Raw genomic sequence first — 22,325 nt, 5'->3', positions numbered from 1 at the left:
TCTCTCTCCTCTCTCTCTCTCTCTCTCTCTCTCTCTCTCTCTCTCTCTCTCTCTCTCTCTCTTTCTCTCTTTCTGCTCACAAAATAGAAACCAGAAGTTAAACACAAGTGAGGTAGGGCAGTAGTCTGTCTGTCTTTAAGCAGAAGTCCAGGTGACAGATATTGGAGACATGAAGAGAACAGGGGCAGATAGGACTTGATTTCTTCTTAGTTTTGTCAATCTCAGACATAAAAGAGTGTTTGGACTTAGACCCAAGCATCATTAAGCTTCTGGGGCTGGGTGGTTTGTGGCGCACGCCTTTCATCCCAGCACTTGGGAAGTAGAGCCAGGTGCATCTCTGTAAGTTTGAGGCTAGCCTGGTCTACAGAGTGAGATCCAGGACAGGCACCAAAACTGCACAAAGAAACAGTCTCGGAAAAAAAAAAACAAACACAAAAACACCCCCCCCCCCAAAAAAACCCCACAAAAACCAAAAAACCAAACCAAACCAAACAAACAAAAAGCTTCTGGGCAGTATCAGATTAACAGATCTTTTTATTAATTTCTTTTGAATTTTTAAATTTATTTTACATACCAACCAGTTTCCCCTCCCTCCTCTCCTCCTGCTCTCCCCACCCCACCTTCTTCTACCCCTCTCCCATCCACTCCTCAGAAAGGCTAAGGCCTCCTGTGGGAGTCAACAAAGCATGGCATATCAAGTTGAGGCAGGACCAAGCTCCTTCCCTCGGCATCAAGGCTGGGAGAGGCATCCCACCATAGCAAATAGGTTCCAAAAAGCCAGCTTATGCACCAGGGATGGATCCTGGTCTTACTGCTAGGGGCCCCACAAACAGACCAAGCTATACAACTGTCACCCACATGCATGGGGTCTAGGTCAGTCCCATGCAGGCTCCCTAGCTGTCGATCTAGATTCCGTGAGCTCCCATGAGCTCGGGTCAGTCTCTGTGGGTTTCCCTATCATGATCTTGACCCCCCCATTCCCCCCCATAGAATCTCTCCTCCCTCTCTTCAACTGGGCTCCTGGAGCTCAGCCAGTGCTTGGCTGTGGATCTCTGCATCTGAGATCAGCAGATCTTAATTAAGCATCATTTATCAAACTAGGCAATATTGACAGAGGCTTCCTTTCTGAGATGGTGGTGCTGGAATGATGTGAGTCTCGGCTCTTTGATGCCTTGATTGTGTGTGTGTGTGTGTGTGTGTGTGTGTGTGTGTGTGTGTGTGTGTGTGTTAGCTAGGGATCTAGATTGTGTCAGTAGGATGCACCTAACTTGACTTTCAAGTTGGGAATTAGTAATGCAAAAAAAAAAAAAAAAAAAAAAGATCAAGCAAGACTCCTTCCCTACTCTAAGTGCTTCGACTTCCAATATACCATTGGAACTAGGCCAAGGGGAAGCCTTGTTCTTAGTGTGAGCAAGGTGTACTGTGGAAGCCAGCAGCCTCCCTAAATCTCTGTGACTGCCTACCATTTTTTTCTTTTCTTTTCTTTTCTTTTTTTTTTTTTTTTTTTTGTGGTTGTTGGGCCTCTGCTTACCTCCTCTTCCACAAGTGGATTTTACTATTTACTAAAAACCCTGGCAGATTCACCATCTTCAAACTAAATCATGGAGAACATGATTTTCAGGTGGAGAGAATGGTGCCCATATGTGCCAGAAGTAGAGTCAAAAACGATAATCTGCTGGAACTGTTTGGGTCCTCAGAGGTGGAGATCAGTTCAACTGAACTTTCTCTTCTATCAGCTAACAAATTCTACTTTTGTTTAAGCCCATGTGAGGTGGCCCCTGTCACTTGCAATGAAGAGTTTTGGCAAACAGAGATGAGAGCAAATTAATATACCCAGAGTCCCAAAATGCTCACCCCTTTTGCGTCTTTTTTTTTTTTTTTTTTTTTTTGTATTCTTTGGAAATGATTTAAAACATTAAAAAACCAAAAACCAAAACCCAACGAATTTAGTCATATTGGGTAAATACTGCCTAAGACATGTTTTTAGATAATAGGTAAAAAGGCATATTCACTAAGAGCTTATGCTTACCTTCTTCATGGCATCTCTATTACATTTTAAAGATAACTTTATTGCTGTTTCTCTGGACAGCATATCCCTTGCCCTTTTCCTGGAGTCTTACTTAGAAATCAGCATGAACTGTGAGGCCATATATACACCTATTTGCTGAGCTCGGAGGTCTGAAGGCACCCTGTGGCTAAGCACCAGCCATAATCTCCATAGGTTTATATTTCAAACATATCCTTTAGGGCGCCACTTGCTTTGGAGGCAAATGAATCAAATGGCCTGTGGAAGAGGCAAAGTAGGTTGGGAAAATTCAAAGAGCTATGACTGAGCATAAGAAAATCTAGGGTTTGTTCCTTGTGTACCTGACTGGCACACGGTGTGACCTTGGAATCTCCATTTCTCTCATTAAACAGTACACTCCACACTTGTTTAGTAAGACATTGGAGCAGATGTCTTTTTATTACCCTCTCTTCTTTAAGAGGTTTTTCACACCTGTGTTTTATGATTCCTTATCACTTGCATTTTAAAGGAAAGTAATCAGAAAGCATGGTTTAGACTGCCCTTGCAGCACCCGGGTTAGACCAGGCCTCAGGGAATCATGGGAAGAATCTGTTAGATAGGTCCTCCTTAGAAGACAACCTGGCCCCAGGTCCTTAGGGTGAAGTCTCCTGAGCCAGCTCCAAGGATCTGTATTTCACTCCAGTAGGACTCTGCTCTTGGCTAAAGGCAGTCAGCTCTGCTTTCGTTCTCTGGTCTCCATGGAGCTGTCTGCCTGTCATTCTTCAGGTATCATCATAAATGTGTCCTCTGTGGAGACTTTATTTCACCACCCTCAACAAAGGGCTTTGTGTCTTCTATTTTGTGACTTTTGATGTCAGTAGATGCATCACAAGTTGTGATTATTTCTGATGTGTGTGTGTGTGTGTGTGTGTGTGTGTGTGTGTGTACAATTGCATGTGTGTGTAAGTGTGTTGCTAAATAACATCTCTTCTGGGCCCTTCACCATTTCTAATTCAGTCAGCTCATCTTCTTTCTTTTCTTAATTACTAACTTTATTGAAAGTAAAATTGAGCCTAAAGTATGAGGCATTTGGAATCTAAGATAAAAAAGTCATTTTTTTCAAAACAGAAGTAAACATACATAAACACATAAATATGTATTTATCAATCATCAGAAAATCCTTATGTATCATGTTAATTAACCTAAGAGGGTTCTAATAGTATATTTGGTCACCCTGAATGGGGTAGACAGACTGAAGAAAACTAGCAAAAGTGATTTCAACAGATGACCATTGTACTGTCTATTTTTATGTCAATTTGACACAAGCTGGAGTCATCAGAGAGAAGGGATCCTCCATTAAGAAAACACCTCCATAAGATCCTGCTGTAGGTAAGCCTGTAGGACATTTCCTTAATTAGTGATTGATAGGGGAGGGCCCAGCTCATGGTGGGTGGTGCCATCCCTGGGCTGGTGGTCCTGGTTTTTATAAGAAGGAAGGTTGAGCCTTCAAGCCATGGGGAGCAAGCCAGTAAACAGCACTCCTCTATGGCCTCTGCATCAGCTCCTGCCTCCAGGATCCTGTTCTACTTGAATTCCTGTCCTGACTTCCTTCATGATGAACTGTGGAAGCATAAGCCAAATGAAACCCTTTCCTCCCCAAGTTTCTTTTGGTTATGGTGTTTCATCACAGTAATAATAACTCTAACTAAGACAACTATAAAGAAAATGAAAATTTATTTTTGATCAAAAAAATTTTATTGCACTTTTAAAATGGAAATTTCAAGCCTATAATAAAATATTGAGTAGAAGTACATCTTTCTTTTAAAGATGTGCATAATATAACTCAATTACATTTATATAAGAATTATCTATAGGGATAAATATATGAGTTGATGTACGGTAGAACCAGAGTCAACAGTTTTTAAGTAATCACCAAAATAAAAAGATACTAAATATTTAAGATGAGTCAAGAGATATGGAGGATAGAGTGTAAGTAAAAGATGGTATTTGGGAATTGTATTTGAAGAATTTTGCAGAACTTTTGGAGAGCACTGTGTGACGTCTCCGTAGTTGTCCTAACAAGTAACTGGCTAAGAGCAACAGGACTTTGTCACCAGTCCTGGAAGTCACTGGGCTGAACTCAAGATGTGGGCAGGGAGCGCCACTTTCTGGAGACTCTAGGGGGCGTTTCACTGCCCTGCAGCTTCCAGTTTCAGGAATGGCCTGTACTCTGGCTCAGGCCCCCTTTCTCCACCTTCAAAGTCAGCATGAACGTGCTGACTCTTCAACATCAGCTCACTCTGAGCACCTCTTCTGTCTGCTTTGTTCATTGTGTGAACAGTTGGTTATGTCAGGCCTACAAGGATAACCCAGGGCTTTCTTTTCACTCGGGGTCATCTGATTAGTGACCTAAATTAATCTATGATGTTAACATGGGTTGTTCACTAGGGATTAAGACATGAGCACCTTTAGGGAGCTATGTTTCTTCCCATCACTGAAACAGTCATCAATATACACATTTGAGAGGCTCTACAAACTCCAAGTAAATAATCAAACACACGTGCAAGCAACTTTAAAGCCCTCCCACCCCCACCTCATGCTCCTAACCATTGCTCTATACTGCCCCAGGTGTCAACAATACTTAAAACTAGATCAATTGGCTGAAGTCAGTGAAATCTTCAGTTAGAAGAATTTAAGACTGATAACAAGATATTATTGACAATAAAATGCATGTGCTCTGAGTTGCCTTCAAAAAGTTCTAGGCTCCTGTTTAAGATGGAACAGATGTGTATTGTGACTCAACTTCAGGAGGAGGTGGAGGGGATAGAGCACACTCAGGCCCTACAGGTGGACCTTTCTCTGGGAAACCAGAGAGAGGATTGAAGCATGGGCGAGGTAGCCAGCTGGCTTTAGAGGACCTTCAGAAACTCTTTCTGATGTAAGATTCCAGAATATAAGAATGAGATGACTTACAGAGACCCTGCGTGTGTGGCTGGGGAGTATCAAGACTTAACTGGTAACAGGACTTGGGAAAAATACATGAATGCATGGTCAGGAAACAGCTGTGTGCCAATCATACTCCTTGCACAGGTGAGCAGAGCTTCACCCTGAAACCCCACGGTGTGCATGTCTAGAGCAGTGGTTCTCAACCTTCCTACTGTTGTGACCCTTTAATACAGTTCCTCTTGTTGTGATGACCCCAGACATAAAATTATTCTTGTTGCTACTTCATAACTGTAATTTGCTACTATTATGAATCATAATATAAATGTCTGTGCTTTTTGATGGTCTTAGGTGACCTCTGTGAAAGGGTTGTTTGACCCCAAGGGGTTGTGACCCACTGAGCTAGAGTGTGGATTTGGAGTCAGTATACATGAGTGGCTTTGGACACGTGTCTTATTTCTCCTGAGTCTTAGTTTTCCTGTTGTGAAAAGGTACTGCTCTGTGGCTTAAATCATCCTAGGCCCTTGAAAACTGGAAGGGCTCAAGATGGAGGATATTTTTGTTTTTTGTTTTTTTCCTGAGAAACTTTGAATTAAAAATTTCCTTAAAATTTTACATTTCTTTTACATATTCTCTAAAATTGGAAGGGGAAAATTTAAATTTGGAATGCTAGAATATTGAGAAGGAGAGTTTGAAATTTCTCTCCAAACCATAGTTCATTGCTAAGGTTTGCTTGTGCACAGATACATCTGAAGTCACATGATTGCTTTGCAGCTGAGACAGGGGTACAAGCTGAGTTTCCTGACGTTCAGGCTTGGCTTCCTGCCACCTGCCCAGATGACAGGTTTCTGTAGGGAACGGAACATAAATATTTTGCTCTAACTGTTTATATTTTGGGGGAAAGCAGACTAGTTCTGGACCAGAGCTTGTCATGACTCCTGTTGAAATATCTCCCCCCATCCCACACTTTTCTTGCACATCTGATTTCTGATTGGCTTCCCCCTCTGTTCTCCTCATGCAGTTTCCTCCAACATCTAGACCTTCCTACCTCTCTCCTCTGTTTTCCTCTTTTATTTCACCCAATCTCACCTCTTTTTTTTTTTTTTTATCTCCTTCTCTACTCACCTAGACTCATTTTTATGATTGAGATTCTTAAATTTCTGACCAAGCAGTCCTTGTTAAGACAACACATCTCCATGGAGGTGCAATAGCCAAGGATTAAGCTTCATTCTGGAAGCTTCTCAGAAGCATTAGAATTCAGAGATGGGTACCAGCAGGAAGCGACCAGCAATGCCAGATTGTGCAGGCTCCACAAGGTTCCAGGAAAACATCCAGTGTTCCTGGTCCCCTTGGTTGCCCTACTCAGTGCCTAAGCCTTGGCTTCAGGAAGATCAGGTTCAAGTCCTGGCCCTGCGGCTAACATCTGAAAAATGAGAAATACTGCAGACCTCCAAAGACTCGTTGGGGAGTAAAGGAAATTATGTTTATTTTGCATATTTAAAGCAGGTTGATTATAAATGCAATCTCTTTCTAAAGAAGAAAAGGGGATCGTTTAGATATGATACAATAAAAGGGTAGATTAATGAACCTACTTTTAAAGAACAACTTGTTTACAAATGTTTTACATTGCTGTAGATTTTAGTTTATTGATACAAATTTGAAGTTCATTTTGTTATACTGTATATATATTTCTACTATTGTTTGAGGTATTATGTTTATGTAACTCATTTAGATTGTAATGGATAATTAAAAAAATACAGATTAATAATTAGTCTTCTATGATAGTCAAACTTATAGTCATGTTAGGTTTTCTAGGTATACATAGATATAATTCAATTAGGTAGGTAATCTTCAAACACTTCAAAGACCTACAGAATATGGCATTTAAAATGTTTTAAAAATTTAGACTTTCTGGACATTGAGACATGTCTGCTCCTGGCAGCACCAATTTACTTCAGAGAGGAGAATGGGCATTGAAGACACTCTATATGGAGTTTATCTTCTTGGCAAAAATAGCTATTTGGGCAAGAAACTGTTATTGCCTGGACTGCTTGATTGACTGGACATGCAGGACCCATAGGAAGATGACCACTGAATTTTGCTTGGCAAAATGTCCTTCAGGTTCCTGCTTCACAGAGGAAACTGCCAGACATTCTACAGGACACAGAGAAGTGACTGAGAGACCCTAGACCTGTGAGCTGAAGACAGATGCCCCAATTTTACAAAGGAATTTTAGATGACTGTCCAGGAAGCCAGCTGTCTCTGTCTATTCTCGCTAGACTCCCGAAAGTTGCTTGTGTCCTTCTCCTGTTTCTCAGGTAATAGTATATCCTTCTGAGGTCTTTGATGTAGTTGAAGACTAGATAGTTATAATTTTGCTTAGTTATGATAAAAGATAAGTTAGATATGAAATCTTAGACTCACAAATATAGGATAGATAGGTTATCTTCTTTAGTTTTGCCAAATTCAAATAGACTAGATAGTGTAACTATAATTCTTGCTTGATAATTATTTGTTATATGTAATTTTACTATGTGAAAGTTAAAACCTTCCTTTTGGAAAAAAAGAAAAGGGGAAGTGCTGTGGGATGTTCTGTATGCTGTGAATATGTTGCTCTGATTGGTTAATAAATAAAGTGCTGCTTGGTCAGTAGCCAGGCAGGAAGTATAGGCGGGACAAAAAGAGAGGAGAATTCTGGGAAGTGGAAGGCTGAGTCAGGAGACACTGCCAGCCACTGCCATGACCAGCAACATGTAAAGATACTGGTAAGCCACAAGCCATGTGGCAAGGTATAGATGAATAGAAATGGGTTAATTTAAGATGTAAGAACTAGATAGCAAGAAGCCTGCCACGGCCATACAGTTAATTGGTAATATAAGTCTCTGAGTTAGGCCAGTTAGTCTACAGAGCAAGTTCCAGGACAACCAGGACTATACAGAGAAACCCTGTTTAGGAAAAACCAAGATGATGATGATGAGGAGGAGGAGGGTGAGGATGATGATGAGGATGATGAGGATGATGATAATGGTGTTTAATGTGAAATTTTTTTTTCCAATATAAAGGGGAGTAAGAAGGCAGGGATGGGAAAGTTTTGTTCTGTGACTATGCTGGTTCCTGCATCCTGTATGCAACCTTTACTCTCTCAGGAGGGAGGCAGCATGGCTGTCCCCTCCATCCTCTCACCTGGTTCTACCTTCCTTTAAGCACAGAGCCAGTTGCCTTGGATTTCCTCTATCCATGGGAATTCTCCACTCCAAGTAGACACTTGAGTTTTGGAAGATCACCTCTATTGCTTCTCGAGAGAACAGGGAAGAGGATTTTTCTCTTTCCCTGATCCATTTTTCTTATTTATTAAGCAAAAATCCCAAATAAGATTTATTGTCACCCTGGCTTTCTCATATCCAGGCAGCTTGTTAATATTGCAGATAAACAGCATTCCTGAATACGGCCCTGCACAGTTCTATTCCTGTTCTGTGCCCAGTGATTCTGTTGCATTGCCTTGGTAACCATTTAAAATACTTTTATGTGTATGGTGATATCATTCCTAATTCTGCAAAAACCAGGATGACTTACTCAGAAGACATGCTAGTCACCTGGTATTCTTCTTGCAATCTGCTCCATTCTGGTTTGACTTCTTCTTCTTCTTCTTCTTCTTCTTTTTTTTTTTTAAACCTTCTGAAATCCAATTACCTTTGAATCTTCTGCAAGAACTTACATGCCATTTCCAGCACACCTGGACCTAAGTCAAGAAACACCCTTGTCAACCAGACAGTGGCTGGTAGGGATTCTGGAAGAAAAATGGATGTTATATATCCTTCTGCTAGCCTCAGGGGGAAGTGAACAGGAATTCTCCAGCCTTGAGGCTGATGAATCTCACTGTGGTTTCTTACAGTATGTTAAACATTATGCATTCAATGACTACTTAGTGAGTGATGATTGCAATTCCTGGCTTCACCAGATACAGAGGAAGATAGGACATTTTCTTACCCATAGAGCTTAAGGTCAGTGGGAAAGAAACAGTATTGTGCAGGCTGTGGACGTTTAGTGGGTAGCAACAGGGGACCCTAGGAATCTCAGGAAGAGTATAAGACTGACCTGGGATGTGAGATGGAGGACTGGACTCCCAGAGGAATGAAGGCTACACAGACCCCTGAGTGATCCCAGCCATGTGGATCAACTTCCTGATTGGCAGAATGTCTCATTCTTGCTCTCCTATCTGTGGCCCTTTGATGGATGCCCTCAGTTTGGCTGGTCTGTTTCAAGATCTGGGGGATTATCTGCTTTATTTCTTCTTCTCCAGACAAGTGTCCTCTTGTTAGCCCTTTGGGGGAAGGGTTATACTGAACGCTCTAAGTTGTTTAGACTTTCTCTTGACCCCGAATGGTACCCAAAGACACATTTTCCCAAACCAGAAGCCTTGGGGCCAGGGGATCAGGACTCAATACTCAGCATATATGCTTCAGTGTATTCTGAAGTTTGTAGACTCAACGTCATCCATCAGAGCTTAGATGATTAGTGACGCAGACCATGAGTGTTACAAAAAGGTGCAACCTCAGAGGTTGTAGGAGTGTCTCCACTCAGTGACTGGTCCAGCCTGAGATCCATGCCACGAGAGTGAGCCCACCCCTGACACTGCCTGGGGTTCCAGGACCCAGAGGTTGGATGGTCCAGAGACCTAGGATAGAACCAAACACAAGTGGAGAAAAAAAACCTCTCAACGTAATGATGCCTACCAATAGTCTGTTATTCTCATAGACTGGTGACTCTCCCCAATAGTCATCAGAGAGGCTTCATCCAGTAACTGATGGATATGGATGCAGAGACCCAAGCTGAACATTAGGCTGAACTCAGGGAATCTTGCTGAAGATAAGGAGGAAGGATCATACGAGCCAGAGGGGTCAAGGACATCACAAGAAAACCCACAGAAACAACTAACCAGGGCTCATAGGAACTCACAGAGACTGAACCAACAACCAGAAGCCTGCATGGGACTCACCTAGGCCTTCTACATATATGTGACAGTTGTGTATCCTGGCCTACTTGTGGAACTGCTAACAGCAGGAGCGGGGGCTGCCCCTAACACTTTGGTTGGCTTTTGGGAACCTATTCCTCATACTGGATTGCCTTGCTGGGACTTAATACGAGGGGAGGAGCTTAGTCCTACCTCAACTTGATATGCCATGCTTTGTTGATACCCATGGGAGGCCTTCCCCTTTCTGAATAGAAATAGAGGAGGAGTGGATTTGTATGTGTGTGTGGGGAGGGGGGTTAGGGAGCAGAGTGGAGGTGGAGGAGGGAGTGGGAGGAGAGGAGAGAGGGGAAACTGTGGTTAGGATGTAAAATAAATAAATTTAGTTAAAACAAAAAAAAGTGCAACCTCGATCACTTCCCTGAACTCTCCCATAGCTAGTATGGGGATGCTAAAAGTTGATCTGCAGTCATGTTCTCCTATTAAAATAGTAATACCAGCACCAGCTGAGCCTGGAACGACCGTGGATAAAGTAGAGGTTCCAGTAACACTCACATCAACAACTGCATCTAGATGAAGTGAGAGTCTCTGGGCTGGAGAGATGGTGGCCCAGCGCTTAAGAGCATTGGCTGCTCTTCCAGCGGACCTGGGTTCCATTCCCAGCACCTCCATGGTGGCTCACAACTGTGTGTAGCTCCAGTGCCAGGGGCTCTAACTCCCTCTTTTGGCATGCACTTGGAGCACAGACTTACATGCAGGGAAAATACCCACACGCAGGCCGGGCGGTGGTAGCACACACCTTTAATCCCAGCACTGGGGAGGCAGAGCCAGGCGGATCTCTGTGAGTTCGAGGCCAGCTTGGTTTACAGAGCGAGATCCAGGAAAGGCACAAAGCTACACAGAGAAACACTATCTTGAAAAACCAAAAATAAATAAACAAACAAACAAACAAATAAATACTTATAGGCACAACAATGAATTCGTTTTTACGCATTAAAAACACATGAAATGAGAGTCTGTGGGTTGAAGTGCTCTGCCCCAGGAATTACACACAGGCCACCCACTCTACACGGTCTGTGTTGGAAGAGTGGACAAATCCCTCACCCGTGTTATCTTAGCACACTGTGCTACTTTTAGGATTTATTAACTGCATCACCATGGTTAGCGTATTCAGCTCTTTCAGGACAAAGCTCATGTTTCATTTGCTTTCATCTTCACTGATGTCAAAGAGAAAGGCAGCATGTGCCTACAAAAGCTTAATATAAGGCCCAGTGCTAGACAATCCCTAGCATTTTTCTTGATTTAGCCTTCAAGCAGCACCGGGATCATTATTTTATGTGTGGGTGTGTGGGTGAGTACCTGTGCATGTGTATGGTGGCCAGAGGACCATCTCAGGTGCCATTCCCAGGAAGGCTATCCACTTCCTTTAAGACAGGGTCTCTTGGACTGGAGAGATGGCCCAGTGGTTAAGAGTGATGGCTGCTCTTCCAGAGGACCCAGGTTCAGTTCCCAGCACCCACATGCAGCTCACTCACAACTGTCGTCTGTAACTCTAGTTCCTGAGGATCTGGCACCCTCACACAGACATACATGCAAGCAAAACACCGATGCACATGAAATAAAAATAAACAAAATAAAAAAAAATATAGATGTATCTAAAAGACAAGGTCTCTCATTGGACCGGAGCTCACCAATTAGGTCAGTGAGCCCTGGGGATTCTCCTGCCTCGGCCTCCCCAGTGCACCCCCATGAGTAGGATTTTGACGTGGGTTCTGGGGACTGAAATCTAGTCTTTGTACTTGAAAGGCATTCCCTAGCCCCCAGAATCATGCTTGCCTCCATGTCCACAGCACAGAAAAGCCATTTAGATGGTAAGTGGGATAGCATTTTTAACAGATACGTGAGGCTACCTGGATAAGCATTACCACAGTTAACCTGGCTAGGAGCTAGAGATCATTGGGTGGGTACTTTATAAAAATGGTCTCGTTGACAATTCTCCAAATCATTCTGTGAGGTGTGCCCTGCTATTTCTATCTGATACCAACAATTCTCAGAGTTGCTAAGTAACTTACCCAGAAGCACACAACCAGTACATGTCAGGGCCTTTCTTCTGAGCCACAACACTATCTTGTTTGCTTATCTTAGGGAAAGCCTAATCAGAAGTAACCAAAAAATTGGAATATGTATTTTAAATGCTTTCAGAAACACACAGATGCACACACATACACACACACACACACACACACACACACACACACACACACACACACACGAGATGTGGGGAGACATATATCAGGCGCTGGGGGAAGGAACTCAGGCAAATTATTTTGGAGTCTATTCTCTTGTGGGATTAACTGCCAATTAACTCTGATGAAGTGCACCTATCAAGAACCAAGGAGTGTGTGTGGATTCGTGGTGCATGACAAAGGTTAGCCATATGCAGAATGGCAGTTCCTGTCTTCAGGTTAGCAATTCATGACCCAAGTGATTTTGAACCTGACCCACCATGTTTTCAACATTAAAAAGGTATTTAAAGAGGTGACTCATGTCAAGAGCATTTCAGGCACCATGTGCTTTGCACCTAATATAGGGTGCAGTCCATTCCTTGCATAGCTCTGTAATGGCTTAATTCATCAAGGGCTCATTTATGCACCGCAAGGAGCTAGCCCGTGGTTCCATGAAGTCTACCAGAGACATGAACTCATTTATTTATTTACTCTAACTTTCAGTAAGCACGTTGGAGTTCTTACCATGGGTTAGGCTGTAGGCTAGGGTCTCTGAGCACAGTATTGACAGATGAGTTCTGTGTTCTCTTGGTGTCTTGGAAAAAGACTGCAGATTTGATAGGAATCTGAGATGGATTCAGTGACAGTTCCTAACATGACTTGTCAGGACAGGGCCTGTTTGTGGCGGGCACTGAGGAACCCCCCAGCAGGCACTGAGCAGGCTGGCCTCTGAGCTGGAGCCCTAGGGTGGTGCATCAACAGTGTAGCTGACAAGGACCACACTGTGGGAAGCTGCTCATGAAGGACTGTGTCTTGTGCTGTTTTTATCACTTGCTTTGGATTCTGTCACTTGCTTTGCTGTGAGCTGGGTTAGCTAGGTGACCTGACCATGTGACAGTGAAGAATGGTTCTGCCCTCCTGCTGCTTCTCCATTTCCCAACGTGCGTAGCCACCACCACCTTGGAGCACTGTTTAACTGTATCTCATTTGGCTGTATAAAATCTATCAAGTCTCTGATGATACAACTGAAAGACCACTTGCTGACATGTAGCCAGTTTGCCATGGCTATTGGAAAGACTTGATTACAGGGAGCGACTGACATACACCTTTTAAGTGGTATCCAGTCACCCTGATAAGAAAGCAGGACACGGTGCCCCGTCTCCATCTGTGTCCTCTTTCTCTTCCAGCTTCCATTCTAACGCAGTATATCTCAGTCCTGCCTTTCTCTGCAGCCACATGTTCAGGTCAGACTCCGCCTTTTCATCCCTTGACCCAGCCCTCCTTTAATCTTTAAAAAATGCCTATCTCGTAGGGAGTATTTTTGTATTGACCAAGCTTCATTCCCCTCAAAGTGCTCTACCTCACTACCTGACATTCTCACAGACTGTAAGTTTGAGTCTAAGTCTTCTTTGTCTTAATCAACTTTATCGAATTATAACATGTATAAAGATGTATCTGTTTAAGTATATAGGATGGTGAATTTTGATAGAATTACATACAATTACACTAAACATCTTCATTAACCTCCAAATCGTTACAGTTCACTTTATATAAATGGACCGAGGCAAGACTGCTTTTAGAATACCTGAGCATTCCTAAAATCGGATGTGTCTTACTATGAGTAGTTATGGCCATGTCCGCCCCCCCCCCATATGCTATAAGTACACAGATAGTATGTCTTATAATAAAATCACCTTACAATCAATATCTGATTTATACACAGACACACTTGTTATATACAGGTTTGTTCTTGCATGCTGATAGCTGGGTTTCTAGCCATTCAGAGTTGGAGAGGTAGCCCTGGGAAGCCGATATCCTTACTCCACAGTGTAGGTTACCACAGCTCCTGTGGCTGGAAATCAGTAGGAGCTGAATACCGCAGAGAACAGAGATAGTGAGTTTCAGAGTTGTTTAAAATTATGGTTTGGGGGCTGGAGAGATGGCTCAGAGGTTAAGAGCACTGGTTGCTCTTCAAGAGGTCCTGAGTTCAATTCCCAGAATCACATGGTGGCTCACATCCATCTATAATGAGATCTGGTGCCCTTTTCTAGTGTACAGGCATACATGCAGACAGAACACTGTGTACATAATAAATAAATCTTAAAAAAAAAAAAAAAAAAAAAAACCTATGGACTGAGCATAGGAACTCTGAGACAGCACTTTTCCAAATTCATTCTATCACTAAGGTCCTGATGAAAGAGAGGAGAAAGCAATGTAGTACCATTGAAATTTGGGGAATGAGTTCGCCCTAGTGTCCCAAGGCTGCAATGCTGCCTGCCTGGGAGGCTGAGGCAAGGGGACTGCAGGCTCAAGGCCCATCTGAGGCAGAGTAAACTCAAAAGGAGCAGGGCGACTTATCAAAACCTTCCCCTAAAATAAAATACAAACAAGAGGGGCTGGGGGATGCAGCATAGTAACCAGGCATTACTAGGCATATATGAGGCCTCTGGTTCCATTTCCAGCACCAAAGAGCAGGAGGGGGAAGAGGAGTTTTCAAAGTGGTTTTTATGACTATCTCCCACTTAGAGATTCCCAGTTCATTTGAGGCTCAAGTCTTTTGAAATCACAACACTATTCTGACAAGAACTTTCTAGCTTTGAGGTTTGACCTGGTGCTCTGGGGGACAGTCACTGAGGATTTACAGTTCACAGGTGTGAAAGACTGGTCTCTGGAGTAAGCAAAAATGAGAAGAATGTAAAAGACAGGATCGTGTATTTCATCTGGTTTGAGCAGAACCCTGGAATAGGTCAGATGAGCCTTCTCTTCATGGGTCATGAGCTCTTCAAGTACTTTCTCTCCCGAACCTCTTTATGGTATGATGAGACACGTGTGCAGCAACCTTTCATAAGCAGAAAGTAAAGCAACACAAAAGCATATGCTAATCCAGAGGTGGCATTTCCCTAGTGGTGGATAATTGACATTGACTAAGAACTCCATGCCCCACCCACCTTCCTCAGAGCTGAGGCCACCCATGGGGAGAGAGCCAGACACCTTTAGCTAACTGCAGGAAGTCATGCAACACTGGGCTCACTGAAACAGGGAGGAGCCCCCTGCAAAAATCACCCTGATCATCAGGCCAATGGCAGAGTCCTTCCCATCACCGAACTGGTCCAGAGCACAGGGAGGAGAGAGGAAATCAGAGGAGGCCTGGTAGGAATCAGGAAACACCAAGAACAGTATGCAGACCACACTCCCCCTTTTCAATATCCCTTGAAAATTTATTATGTTGTATGTTGACTATTTTCTTGGTGTTCATTTCTATGATTTCAGTTCATACACATTGCACTACCCCCATCCAGACTCAGAGTAATTGTGTCTTGCCACGGAATTCCTCACGCTGCCCTGGCACAGCCACACCTGCCCTCAGCCCACAAGCCTTGGCATCTACTGATATGCTGTCCTGATAGCTCTGACTTCTTGAGAACACCTTTTCCTTTTGATATCCTCTCTAAGCCCTCTTTACTTAATTTTTCAATATTTATGTATATAACTCAACCCCCCAGTACCAGCAGACTTTTCTATTTTTTTATTGTATTTTAAATTTTTCTTTTTTATCTGAACAGAGTTTCCCCTCCCTCTACTCCTCCCAGTTGCTCCTCATCTCCTCTCTCATCTGGATCTACTCCCTTTCTGTCTCTCATTAGAAAAGAACAGGTTTCTGCGAGATAACAACAAAACATGACAACAACAACAACAAGGTAAGATGAAAACCATCGTACTGAAGTTAGACCAGCCAAGCCAACGCAAGAATAAAAGAGCCCCAAGAGAAGGCACAAGAATCAGAGATCCACCTGTTTACACATTCAGGAGTCCCGAAAAAGTACTAAACTGAAAGCTCTAGTATTTATTTGTGCAGAGGAACCTGGTGCAGACCCATGTGGCCCCTGTGCTCGCTGCTCCAGTCTCTGTGAGCTCACATAAGCTTTGCTCACTTGTTTTAGAGGGCCTTGTTGTCGGCAGACTTTTCTATGGCAGCGCTTTATGATTTACTGTTGCTATCTTGGCTTAGCACATGTTGGGTACCAGGCACTTATGCTAAGCTCTCAATATGCATCATCACATTTTAACTTCATCATGACCTTACGCTGTATGCACGCCATTATTATCTCTCTTTTACAATACAGAAACTGATGACAGATGGGAAGTGACATGCCTAAGGCTTCACAGCTAACAAATACTAAATCCCAGCACGAAGGCAGCGCCATTTGAGCAGCAATCCTTGAACACGGTTAGCAATGAAAGGGAGAGTGGGTTATAACTAGGAATTGGTGCGTTGAGGGTGCATGACAGCAGCGACATTCAGGACCCTATGTTTTCCCCAAAGTTCTTCGCAAATAAATATGAGTAGAGCCGGAGACTCACCCGTGTCTCCTGATTTCTCAGCTGCAGCCTCTACCTTCCTGAATTTTTCTACCTGCTACATATGGTCGTCCCAAGTGTCACCTGCTTGCTGTTTTTAGGGACTGGAATGATTTAATCTCTTTGCACATTTAGCAAAACCCACCATCTGTATTACTGCTTAGAACACTTCTGAGACCCAAGAAAGGGGCTCAACCACCTTGTGGTTCCCGCCTGACCTCAGCTCCCTTAGGTGCTTTTTGACCTCATTTTTCCTCCTCAGTTGCTTGCAACAGCAGCTGAATAAGTTTCTATGACAAAGCCACCTGGTCTCTGTGTGGTGACAGCAGGTGTATTCTCGCCGATATGGGGTGTGATTGCCGCCATGCTTAACAATGCAGGGAGAAAGTCCAGCCCTGACTCAGGGTGGTAACAGTTGTGATGGGGAAGAGAGAGTGGCAGAGAAAAGAGAAAATGCGAAGTTAATGGAGAATCAGTGTTACTTGGGAGGTTAACCAGATACTTGCTTTCTGTGCATGGTTTTAAAAATTTAATGTTTTTTTTTTTTTTAACTATTCAGAGATGTGAAGTTTGTGACCTTTCTTCCTCCCATTAACTCATAGCTTCTAAGGGTTCTGGAATAGAGCTTCAAAGCCAGCACAAACTGGGAAGTCACATACCTGAATTATGGGCCATAGATCATTTGGAAGAAAACCATACAAGCCAGATAATCAGGGCACCAAGAACCATTTTGGGGTGGCACCTAATTCACAAGGGGGTGAGAGGGCGTGTAATTTTGAGTAGAAAGTGTTGAGTCACTTCAACAACAATCACAGCTAATATTTGTTGGAGCATTCAATGCAAGCCAGTCAATGCACTAAGAGTTAATGGATATGAATCATTGCATTTATATCTCACAACAGCCCTCTGAGGTAGGTACTACTATTATCTTCAATTTGCTGATGGAGAATTGAAGGCCCTGAGGTTTAAGTGACTCAGTCAAAGTATACAACCATTGAAAGAGCAGACTCAGGGTTTGGATTCTTAATTTCTCAAAACCTCTATTACCTGTCTTCATTCAAAAATATTATTAAACAGAATGAGGAGGAAAAGAGATAAACTCTTTGGCAACTCATAATCCCTTTGAAGGCTTGTCCAATTTCTTTGGCTTGGCTGTATTGGACTAAGAACCAGAGGGATTTTTTTTCTTTTTTTTAATAAAGAACCCACCAGAGCTCCTCATCTGTGTGGAATAATTGCATGCTGTAAAAGCCTGCAGCCACTTCTCAAGTTTTCTTTTTACACAATCATCTTGGGAGGGATTGAGATGTGTAGGCACAATGGGCTAATTTTTCTCTCTCTTGGGCTGGCAGCATGAGGTGTGACTATTGGTTCCACCCTAACATACTTGCTGGCACAACAGGCAACAGGCCTCTTCGAGCCAACAAAGAGATCTTGATGAGCTTGTTTGGTGGATGAGCCTGGGCGAGCAGAACAGACTTGGGGCTTAAAAAGCTTGTGGGTAGGAAGCAAAATGAACTCCTTCAGCGTGCCAGGCTATGAAGGAGGCCTATGAAAGAGGTGTTTTACAAAATGGTACCCTACAACAACAGATTATTTTCCCTGCTCAGGGGAGTACTTAGAGTTAGTATTACTCTGGTCTGGGTTCACCATAGACTCATGTTTAATAACAATGCCTGTTCCGCTTTCCTGCAAGGGCTATAACTCCTGTGTTTTGCAGAATGCCTCATGTATGGCAGGGCACAATAAACAGCCAATAGTGATACTTACTATGATAACAATCTTCCAATGCCTTTCATCTAAGGCTCTCAGAGGGCTTTGCAAACATTAATTAGTTAGGTGTCAAGGTGGCTCTAGGATTTTATAATACATTTTCCCATTTTACAGAATTTTAAATTGAGACCCAGCCAGCTTAAGTGGCCTGCCCAAAGTCATACTGTGCATTTAAATTAATGATAATGATGGTGCTTTGCATTTCCCTGGCAGATGTTTTCCATGGTGATACAGCATGTGGCAAAGATAATTTCACAGTGTCTTAGAGAAGGGATGAGGGGAGCAAATGTTATTGAATGTTGGCTCAGTTGGATAAACTGAGGCAGAAAGGGCAAATAACTCCAGGGTATTTGACTGATATTGCAAGTCCACTCTCAGAGTGCAGCATCCATGCCCTAACTGGAAGGCATGGCAGTCTCATACTTACAGGAAAGCTAGTTATATTTTTACAAGCAGAAACAAGTTGTAGAATGACATTGTGCTAACATCCGGGAATGGGCTTGCTCATATCCCATCAAGAGACAAGAGGCATGAGATGAATTCTTCAAAGGAAGAAATGAATGAATGGGATGATATTGGTGGGCTGCCAGCTCCTCTCTTTGGGAAACATGTTTATTAACCTGGCTTCTCTCTGAAAGCATGAGTCCTCAAGAACTTGAGTCTGCACTTCAGCCCTGATGACAGGCCTAGGTCCAGGGCAGCTTGGTGACTAGGCACAGACCCATCACTGTCTCCTTCGCCCCACATTCCAAGTCCCCATGGACACCCACTATCTTAACGTCTTCCTATTTTCTGCTCTCAATCCCCCTTCTGGAGGAGCACTCTGTGAATCTTGTATGGTGTGCCCCTGGCAACTGTGTATGCACTTTCCTTAGCAACATGGGGAAGATGAACACCCGAACAGAAGTAGGCAAAGCTGCTGATAGGGGCCCTGCCTTCTTCCAGGCAACATTTCCTTAGTGAATGATGACCCTCTCCTGAAAGGCAAGACAGACATTTATAGGGAAGGGGAGAGAAGAGGTATCTAGGTGTTAGGAATTCAAGGGCGATTGGCCAACCCAGAGACAGACATCTTTTCTCTTAATAAGTCAGGTTTGAATAAAGTTTGTTCTCTGCCCTACTCTACCTTTGCAGGCCTGTGGATTCTGATTGATTGAGGAGACTTAGAGAGGAATGAGCACCCATCCCTTTTCTGGAATGTGTTCACCTACAGAAAGCACAACAGCAATAAAAAAAAAAAACAAAAACAAAAACAAAAAAACAAAAAAACAAAAAAACAAACCTTCAGCGAGGAAACCACGCCAACTTCCCGCTCTCATTTTTGAATATTCACATACAACCCTACCACATGGGTGGCTTAAAGGTGCAGTGAACTCCAAGAGACTGAACTCTCTGAAGAAAACCTTAGGAAACAGATGTGAATGCACATTGCAAGCCTTTCTGTGTGAGGAGGGAACCCAGTGCCGCTGAATGCTCCCACCCACCACTACTTTTCAGAGCAGTCTTGGGACCCTGCTGCCAGCATTAAAGCTTGCTTTAGGCAGGACTTCAAAGAATGAGTCTTTGATTGCCTAAGTATGCCAACAATTTAAACCATAGCTTTGTGTCCATTCTGGTCCTGGGAGTCCAGGGATCACAAAGCAAAGAACCCCTCTGGACTCACAGGACTTCATCCTCCTCCTGAGGTGTGCTCCTGCACAGCAGCCCAGATCAAGTCCTTGGGGTGTGCTATCAGGGATAAACAGAGGAACATGGGAAACTTTAATCAGTAATCCAAAAGTACATACGCATTTGACTGGGTCTGTACTGTAGCCCTTGCCCAGCAAGCGTTTTGTGTGTTCTCTTCACTTTGTAGAGACACATTGGCAGTGTTCCTATACACATCTATTCTATTATATATCGTACCCTTTACCATCCATCAGTCCACAGAGACAATTCCCTCTTGCGTGATTTTGGGCGTCAAGTATCTCTTACAGCTTCGAATCGATTATGAATGATTATCATCGCAATGGCACTTTATGACCAGGGATGGGAAGACAGACTTAGGTAAAATTCAATCAACACCTGATGTAGGGAAACTTCTCCAAAATCTCAAAAGCAACCTGTAGTTGAATTTATTTTCTTTATCCCTCACTCTCAGGGCACTTCCTATATACTGGTCTGGTTCCTTAGCCGCAGATGTGAAAAACCAGAAAAGGATTATCTACAAGCACTCAAACTCCCTCAGGACAAAAAGTAAAGAGAATCCAGCAAGTGTTAGAAGTTCTGAGATGAACTGTCAGATGGATTATATAGGTTTGGATTCCCCATAGTGTCTCAGTAAACTGATTTCTGGGGAATCATCTCTTGCACTCTGCTGGAAGTCTGTCTACATGAAGGAAGTCTGCTCCCTAGCTCTCAGAATACACATAACCAACTTCCAAATGTACATGGTAGTAGCAAGCAACTTTTCTCTTACCCCATCCATGTGGATCCTGACACTGGGCACCAGCCGGAAAGGGCTGGCCTGTAGACTTCTGGGGCTGGTCTTGGTTTTCCTGTTGTCTTGCAAGGTCAGTATTCGTGGCCTGCGAAAGGAGCCCCCTTTCCAGGAGTTCTGTCCTGAGCGCACACCATCCAGCAGACGGACCAGCAACAGGTTGGCTGGCAGAGCCTCGATGCTGCAGAACACCAGGGTCCTGCATTCCGGGCACCTCAGCTCCTTGTGGGCCTTGAAAATCCTCTGTAGACATGGTTTGCAGAAGGTGTGCTGGCAGGGCAGGACTTTGGCTGTGACATCGAGCTTTTCAAAGCACACAGGGCACTCCAGGAGATCAAGTAACGTCAAATCATCCATTTTATTTTAAAACTCCAGTCCCGATCTGGAGAAGCAGGATTCACATTGTAGGGGCAGCTGAGAGCTGAGCGGGTAGAGGCAGTCTTTTGGGAGCATCAGCATTCCCTGCCTGTTTGAAGGAAGGAGGAAAAAAAAATGTGACTGCCCTGAGAGGTGTGTCCTACCTACATGGAGGCAGTGTCTTGAGAGGCAGCTGCAAGTACTTTGTTCCGGGAGCTTCAAGTGACTCATTCTGATTCAGTCTTGCAGGTTGGAAGACTTGTGCCTGTTGCAGGGATCAGAGGGAGTTAGTTCTGCACAGTGACTGAAAGCTTATTGCCTCTGAGTGGAGGGCCCCAGCAAGGAGAGAAAACCAGCCAGCTGAGGCGGGAGCTACTTCTCCGCTGGAAGGACTGGAGGGGTGCTTTCTCCTGCCTGGAGCACAGGCAGTCTTAACTTAGACGAAGGCCCTGACAATACAGTTTCTGTGAGGATATCCACCTACCTCCCCCCACCCCCCATGGGCTTGTCTTCTATCTGCAGCACAGCAAATGAGTTTAGAGAGGTGTTTATCGACTGACTCCCATGCAGGTGTAGACTTCTCTCCCTCCACTATTTTGTTCGAGCAATATACAAGAAAAATCCTTACTCGCCAATACTGTTTTGCCTTAACTCTGTCCCGCTGTCCCTCTCCCTTCTCCCCTGTCCTTTCCTCCTCCATGCCTTCCTCCACCCCAGATTAGTGTAGCGCCAGAGATATTCTTCCTCCTACCAGGTGAAGAAGTCCTGTGGCCTGTTTAGCTGCTTTGACAATTGTACTGGCCAGCTTTCAGCTGCAGCAGAAAGGAATTCAGGCTTGTGGTCACAGCCTACAGAAACCCAGAGGAAACAGCGTGAACCGGCAAGTGTGTGTAAGTGTGTGTGTGTGTGTGTGTGTGTGTGTGTGTGTGTGTGTGTGTGTGTGTGTGTGTGTGGTCTGAAAACAATCCAGGCTTTAGAAACAGTTTCATTTCGGATGCCTGAAAACCAAGTTTCCGGTTTTGAGAGGTCTCCCGGGTAGACACGCCCAGGCTCCCGTCCATGGACACCCCGGGTGGGCTTGGCAGGAGGGCTGGTGACCCCCAGCAGCTGCTAGCAGAGCAGAAGTGAGGTGCGCTGAACAGAGATAGCGCGCCTTGGGGCGGCGGTGCCGGGTCGGGGTGGGGATGGGGGTAGGGGGGGGTCTCTTCTCCAAAG

At 43.9% G+C, this 22,325-nt stretch overlaps 1 protein-coding gene across 2 annotated transcripts in view; it reads right to left on the bottom strand.

Moving 5' to 3' along the window:
• The window catches only part of Sh3rf2 (SH3 domain containing ring finger 2), a 101,067-nt gene that overhangs the window by 78,598 nt on the left and 144 nt on the right, over positions 1-22,325 (bottom strand). Inside the window, exons 1-2 of one of the 2 annotated variants that reach the window (XM_036205016.1) lie at positions 21,862-21,881; positions 20,733-21,375 (exon numbers count right to left, since the gene is read on the bottom strand). In XM_036205016.1, the coding sequence (XP_036060909.1) occupies positions 20,733-21,110 (378 nt within the window). In that variant the 5' untranslated portion in view covers positions 21,111-21,375; positions 21,862-21,881. Of the gene's footprint in view, positions 1-20,732; positions 21,376-21,861; positions 21,882-22,325 lie in introns of those variants that run through there. The other variant, XM_036205015.1, reaches the window with a different exon arrangement.

This window comes from Onychomys torridus, chromosome 13 (assembly GCF_903995425.1).
Source record: "Onychomys torridus chromosome 13, mOncTor1.1, whole genome shotgun sequence".
NCBI lineage: Eukaryota > Metazoa > Chordata > Mammalia > Rodentia > Cricetidae > Onychomys > Onychomys torridus.
This window is presented reverse-complemented; position numbering and strand designations above follow the sequence as displayed.